We start from the raw sequence: 7,435 nt of genomic DNA on the forward strand, positions 1-7,435 counted from the left end.
GCATCATTGCTGCTGAAGCCAAGTGAAGCACAGGAATAATCAGTCTCATCATTGGCTGACATCTGGCAACGCTTCATATGGCCATGTTGGCAGAGCTGTCAACAGCAGCAGGGAATCGACCTGGAAACCCACAAAGTCTATGGCAAGCATCAAAAATAACCCTCCCCGGAGCACTGCCAGGCTCTCTGAGTACAGGAGAGTCGAACTGTTCCCCCGGGAGAGGCTGATGATGCGGGCGGCTGAGTCAGAACAGGCCGGCACCCGAACCTGGGACCAAGTCGAAGAAAGAGAGAGCTGAGAGGTAGAGGAGCTTCAGCATTGCAAGGAGAGAGGGAGAGAGGAGGGTGACTGCAGGGAATCACCGTAGTGGCAACTCCGGAGGAATCCTAAGTCCCTGAGAAGTAAATGCAAAGCACAAGGAGGAGCATGGCCCAGGCCATGGTGGGAGTCCAGAGGAGCTCAGCTTCCTGACATAAACAGGTTTCTGGGAGGCACCCTCCAAGTCTCTCCAAAACCCCCAGAAATAAGAACAGCCCCCTCATGCAAATCTGGACCCTGGTCACTGGCTGTTTTGGTCATCCTGACTTTTCTCACGCTCCTAAGGAGAAGAGACAGAAAGAGACAAAAGACTCATCTTTGAGCTTGTCTATATTTTGGTTGGCTTGGCTAATGCCAAACCATTATGCTAGTGTGTAGATCTTCTAAAGTGCTGAAGGGAAACTCATGGGACACCTTATTCCAATGCAGGAAGACTTTTCAATTCCTGCATCTATGCTACAACTTGCACCATAACCCTACATCGCCACATGATTGTGTCCTCCATGAACCCACTTCAGTATACCCTTACAGCATGAGGGGAAACATGAGGTCTAGGGAACTGTCGTGCATTGACATCAGTTCATCTGACATCAGAATCTGTCTCTCAAACAATGATATACTGGGGAGGCAAGAGGTGGTTCATTCTTCAACATGGAAATGTAAGATGTCATGAAAGGACCAAGGTATCTTCTTTTGGCAAATGCTAGCAGAAAATTAATTCAGTATAGGCACAAGCCCTGGTCACCCCAGTTGAATCAGTCAAGTCATCCCCATGCACCAGGGGGTGCATTGGGAGCTCAGAGGTTACATCCCCATGGACATCACTTCTGATTTTGGCCCCCGCTGCAAACATGTCAACATCAGGGCTTGGTCCATGGATACCATGATATATTTAATTTCCTGTCTCAGGCTGAAGCAGCTAAATCATTCCAAAGCCCATCAACTGGGGAGAACTGAATTGTTCAGGTGCGTACGGTGTTACCACCAGCAAGTATCTTACCTCCCAATCTCTTTAACCTGGGATATCAGATACTGGCAGGCATCCTACATGCACGCCCCAAGCCCAGATGTCCTGGGGTTCAGATGCCCCCAATTCTCACTCGCCCTTAGCCAAGAAGCCTCAGGAGCAAGCTAGGAAGAAATGCCCCATCTCCATAAAACAAAGTATGTAGGTGAGATCCTCCCATTGGGAGGCTGTTGTAGCCTCCTATAGAGGGGCCTGCCTGCAGTGCAGTGGACAGGTCTCCACCCACAATTACACCAAGGCATTCAAGGTCAGGGAGAAAGGGATCTCTCTTTCCAGGTATAGCAAAACCTACCGTCCATGGTGCTGGTGACCATGGCAAATATTGTGATGGACAAATGACGTTCAGAGGGCATTGAAAACATGCAGTCTGGTCTGCAGGGCTCTGCCTGAGCTGACCTGCAGGTAATGGACTGTGGAGACAAAGGGAGGGAAGGTCTGGGGTGTAAAATTTTGAATTAAAATGGAATTGGCAAAAGCAAACTGTGCAGCCTGAGGAAGGAGTTCATAGCAGGGAACAGGAGAGAGAGGTTTATGGCTCTGTTCCCTGTCAGGCTCTATTGCTGTGTGCCACGCACCACTGCCAGCAAACACGACACAGTAGTAGTTGGCCTCATCTTCAGCGTGGACCCCAGTGATGGTAAAGGCAGCCTCTGGCCAGATATAGACCCCAAGAACCAGGTCAGGATCCTGGAGGGTCTCTTATTAACTTCATAAATAAGCTGCTGAGGGGGAGAGCCAGGTTTCTGCTGGTACCAGCCAGGGTAGTTGCTGGTGGTGATGGCTCTGGTGCTCAGGCTGCAGGACAGAGTGACAGTCCCTCCTGGGGACACCGACACTGATGGCTCCTGAGTCACCACAAGCTGCGACCTGACCCCTGCATTGCCCTGTCAGGACAAAAGGCAAAGGTAAAGGCCATCAATATTTCACACAGCTCACTCTTTCCCCCAGACAGAAGTAGAGCTGGAAAAGGACACTGCTTCAGAAGCAGCCAATTCAGAAACTTTGACATGAAGTGAGTTCTCCATTACACCGCGCAGAAAGGGAAACCCCACCAACCCTTCGCCTTCCCCACCACCCCAAGCTCCTCTCCCTCAGAGTCAACTCATGTCAGACCTGTGGGGTAAGATTGATGCTTTGTGGCCACGAGAAAGGTCTCCAGATTCATTGCCTGGGACCCAGAGGTGTGTGCAATGCATGCTAGTGTTGTGCAGGCAGAGTTAAGTGGAGAATCTGCCTTTCCTTATGGTCAGGGTCCACCAGGAAATACAGCAGGGACAGAGACATGCAACTCATTCACTGCTGCTCACAGCCCTCCTGACTGCCAAAGAAAACTGCCACAGAACAGAGCATTTTGCAGTAAATTTCTTGACAGCTCATGGTTTTTCTACTCTACACTGACTTATTTTCAGCCAAATGCCAAGCTTGCAATAGAAATGATATGGTTACAGATGAGTTGTGCAGGTGGACCTAGATTATGGCCCCTTGGGCCCTCTGTCCTGTGGTGCTGGACCATTTCTATATAGAGAAACATTAACCAGAGTGAAGAGCTTGAGATGGGAACGCAGGCCTTGACTATAACCCACAAGGAGCTGTTGCATTAGACTGCACAGACAGCATACCCAGAGGGGGACTCGTCTGGCTGGTCTAAGAGAGACAGATGAGATGCCATCCATGCCAGTCCAGGGCCCCGAGGAATCCCTACAGGGCAACTGTCCCAGGCATCCACAGCATTATCAGCACAGACAGGAGATGTCTTCTCATTTATCCCCTTGTATGAGAAGGTAAGAGCAGGGACTAAGCAGCGTGAGTTTAATTCACTGCTGGGCCTCTCGTAAGAACAAGATGCTCTGAATACTCAGAGGGAAAAGAGCTTGAGCAGTGGAAGGAGGTTTTTGACTCAGTTCCCCTTGTGCCTGCAGCCCTGTGGCCTCGGGGCTGCAGCTGTCACGTGAAGCACAGTAGTAATCAGACTCATTGTGGGCTTGGACTCCACTCATGGTTATCGTGGCCATGGTGGCAGATCCCTCAACAGCACCAGAGAATGTGCTTGGAGTCCCTGAGGGCCGTTGGCTACCCTGGTCCCTACCCAGCACTAGGGCACTGCCAGCCTTCCCCTAGCACCAGGATATATTGTCCCTGTTGAAGCTGCCACTGCTCAGGGTACAGGAGATGTCAGCTGTTCCCCCAGGAGAGGTAGATACTGGGGGTGCCCGAGTCAGGACGTGCAGGGCGCCGCAACCTGACCCCGAATCAGAGCAGAGAACGTGGAGCCGTAGAGGAGCTTCTGCCCAGCAGAGTGAGAGAGGAGCGCTTGTGCCGGGAATCACAGGAGGGCACGTCTGGGGTTGCCTAAGTACTGGACAAGTCAGTGAAGAGAGGAGGAAGAGGGGTTCAGGCCGCAGTGGGGATCTAGACCAACTCGAGCTCCTGAGGCAAACGGGTCTCTGGCTGCGAACCACCAAGGCTGTCTTAAACCTAAAGAGCTGAGAACAGTCCCTTCAGGCAAGACCGCTTCCTGCTCACTGCCTGGCCCTGGCCTCCTCATTTCCCCCAATCTCATCAGGAGAAGAGACTTGAAACGACAGAAAGTCACCTACAATTACAATTTCCTGCTCGGCTGGGCTGCGCACTGGTCTGTCGAATACACAAGGGCAAATCATGCAACACCTTATCCTATTGCAAGAGCTACATTATTGACTCCATCATTATCGTTTCGACTCTACACCTTTTACCACCCAATTAAGTCCTCACCGTATTACTTCGCCAACAAACCCGGTTCGGTAGTCCTTTACAGTGCTAGTGTACACACGGATGACGTGTTCTTGACTTCTATGGACTGGTTCTGGGTTCTGCTGGTTTACCTATGTTCAAAATCTGTCACATTCACTCGCAGAAACAATGTAGTGAGGGGCAGAGAGGCGGCATATTCCCTAACATGGAAATGTAAGATCTGGTGAAGGGGCCAAAATATGTTTCCCAGGAAAATGCCAGAGGCAGCAGTGCTTTATTCAGAGGGTTAGGAGGGGAAGCGGCCCTGGGTGCCCAGCCACACATTCACGGCATTGCAAGGCACCAGTGGTTTCAAACACAAAGAAAGATGAAGGAAGAAAGTGAGACAACCTGAGCAGGATGCTGGCAGACAGGAGGTGCCCCATACAGGTCCTGTCTGCGGGCACAGCCCAGCGGGACACGAGAAAGGAGCGGTGGGAAATGGAGAAGTCCCATCAGCCTCCAGAGAGGAAACCAGGTGGAAGTGGCCCTGCTCTGCGCTCCTCCTGCCTTTGCCTTTCTGTGTCTCTTTCCTCCCTGTCCGTCCGTCCGTCTGCCTGCTCTGTCTGGGGCAAGCAGCAGGAAGGAGCCTGGTCCCTCTCATACACTGAAAAATGAGGGCAGGTTTGGGGTCTGGGTCTCTCTCACCAACCATGGTAAACTCAGTTTTCACAGGGTCTGAGCCCAGCGTCACAAGAGCCACTGACACACCCCAGTGCTCTCTTTAGGCAGAAGAGGTCTCTTGCATCCAACTGTCCCCAAGAGCAGCCAGAGTGAAGGGCACTTTTAGGGCACATGTGACCTCTGTTGGACAAAATGCTGATGTGTCAAAGGGGTGAATGCTCTCCCTGTGTCCCCATCCACTGCCATGCAGGACTCCATAATCTACCAGCCAGCTGCTGGCTCCGACCTCCCTGCTGGGCTCCTCCTGCTGGGTTCTTTGCAGAAGATGTTATAAACTCAATCCCAGAGCACTAGGGCTGAGCTCTAGGGTGCTTGCAGGGGAAGAGCTGCTCCCTGGCTTCAGGGAAGATGTCTTCACACTACTGCCAGTATGTGGCATTGGTTGCATTGCACTTGTGCATCTGAGCCCAAGTCATGATTCAGCCCCCATGTGCTCAGCACTAGAAGGACCCAGGACACAAACATTTTCTCAAAGACTTGATAGTCTCAAACAGGAGACACCTGGCAGAAATGGGCTCTCTACTGGAGGAGTGGTCTCATCATTCCCTAGTGGGGTCTTGGTCCCTGCCAATAGTCCACATGCAGCCTCACGGATGGGAATCAGCACCCAGGGATGCTACAAAGCTAGAACATGTGCTTGTTCCCTGTCATGTGTAGAGGGGGCTGTTGGCCTGGAGGGAAAACATGGAGGTTACTGGTGCTGTCTCTCACCAGGGATGGTGAGATGGCAGTTGGTGGTCCTAGGTTACAGGGCAGACTGTCAAAACTGTGCAGTGGAAAAAGAGGAGCTGCCTCCCCCGCTCAGGGACTACATGGCAGGAAGTCATCTCTGGAGCCAGTTTTGGTCAATATTTTCCATAACTATCTGGAAGATGAGAGGGAGTGCATGCTCAGCTGGTTCACATTTAACGCCACATTGGGGGAGTAGTAGATACACTGGAGGGTAGGGCTAGGACTCAGAGTGACCTGGACTAATTGGAGGATTCGTTTAGGATGGACCAACCCCATGCATCGCTGCAGCCTAGGGACCAACTGGCTAAGCAGCAGCTCTGCAGAAAAGGACTTGGGGGTTACAGTGGACAGTAAGCTGAATATGAGTCCACAGTGTGCCCTTGTTGCCAAGCAGGCTAACAGCATACTGGCCTGCATCAGTTGGAGCATTGCCCAAAGAGTGGGGGAAGTGATTATTCCACTCAATTCTGCACTGGTGAGGCCACATCTAGTGAAGTCCAGGTTTTGGGTCCCCACTATAGAAAGGATGTGGATCAGATGTAGAAAGTCCAGTGGAGGGCAACAAAAATTGTTAGGGGGCTGGGGCACGTGACTTCTGAGGAGCGGGTGACAGAACTGGGCATATTTCATCTTCAGAAAAGAAAAGACTAGGATTAGGATTGAATAGCAGCCTTTAACTACCTGAAGGGTGGTTCCAAAGAGGATGGAGCTGGACTGTTCTCAGTGGGGGCAGATACCAGAACAAGAATCAGTGGTCTCAAAGTGCAGCAAGGGAGGTTTATGTTGGATATTTGGAAAAACTCGCTCATTCGGAGGGTGGTGAAGCACAGGAACAAGTTACCTAGAGAGGTGGTGGGATTTCCATCCTTGGAGGTTTTTAAGGCCTGGCTCAACAAAGCCCTGGCTGCAATGACCTAGCTGGAGAGTGTCCTGGTTTGAGCAGGGGGTTGGACTAGATAACCCGTGAGGTCCCTTTCAAACCTAATTTTCTATTAATCAGTGTTTCTATTATTTCCACTGGTCGGAGGAGTCAGAGCAGAGAGAGTTTCAGTCACACTTCCCCATCTGACTGTATCACTGTGCTAAACACTCCCAGTCCACACTGAACAGTAATAATCTGCATCATCCTCAACTTCAATCCCCGTGATGGTCAAGGCGGCCTTCTGACCAGATATGGACCCCGAGAACCGGGTGGGGATCCCCGAGGGCCTGCTGCTGGTGTAGTACATAATCATCTCAGGGGGAGAGCCAGGTTTCTGCTGGTACCAGGCAGGGTAGTAACCAGTGCTGATGGCTCCAGGGCTCAGGCTGCAGGACAGAGTGACAGTCCCTCCTGGGGACACTGAGGACACCGCAGGCTCCTGAGTCAGCACAGGCTGTGACCAGACCCCTGAAATCAACATCACAAACCCATTATTAACCATTCATTGACTGAACTGTCAGGAAAGCAACTGCCCCCCTGACAGTCACAACCTGAACCCTTCCCCTGACCTGAGCAGCATGTCATCAGTGCCAGGAGGAGCAGGGCACAAGCCATGGTGACAAATCCTAACCAGATCAGGTTTCTGAGGGCAATGGGTCCCTGGCTGGGACCCTCTGAGTCTCCCTTAAACCCCCAGAGCTGAGACCAGCCCCTTCATGCAAATCTGCCCCCTCTCACTGGCTGCTGCTGCTGCATCGCCCTGTCGGGACGTGTGTTTATTGCTTCTGCTTCCACCGCTCTGAGAGCCGGCAGAGCAGAGCCCAGTGCACAGCGCTCGGAGGGGAAGTGCTTTCCTGTAAATTCCCATTCATGCCGGTGGTTAAACTTCCTGTTTTTCCTGCTTGATTGTCATGGGAATAGAGGGCAAGGGTGGGGAGATATAAATACTATGTGCAATTGTGCATGCTCCCTCACTCTATGAT

The 7,435-nt window shown here is 51.7% G+C and overlaps 1 gene segment (V, D, J or C); it reads right to left on the minus strand.

Moving 5' to 3' along the window:
• Nucleotides 1-6,612: 6,612 nt before the first annotated feature.
• Nucleotides 6,613-7,067, minus strand: LOC132243539 (immunoglobulin lambda variable 8-61-like). The segment is given in 2 exon segments: nucleotides 6,613-6,920; nucleotides 7,022-7,067. Coding segments are annotated over 2 exon segments (354 nt in total).
• Nucleotides 7,068-7,435: the final 368 nt, after the last annotated feature.

The sequence above is a fragment of the Alligator mississippiensis genome, chromosome 10, assembly GCF_030867095.1.
Source record: "Alligator mississippiensis isolate rAllMis1 chromosome 10, rAllMis1, whole genome shotgun sequence".
Taxonomy (NCBI): domain Eukaryota; kingdom Metazoa; phylum Chordata; order Crocodylia; family Alligatoridae; genus Alligator; species Alligator mississippiensis.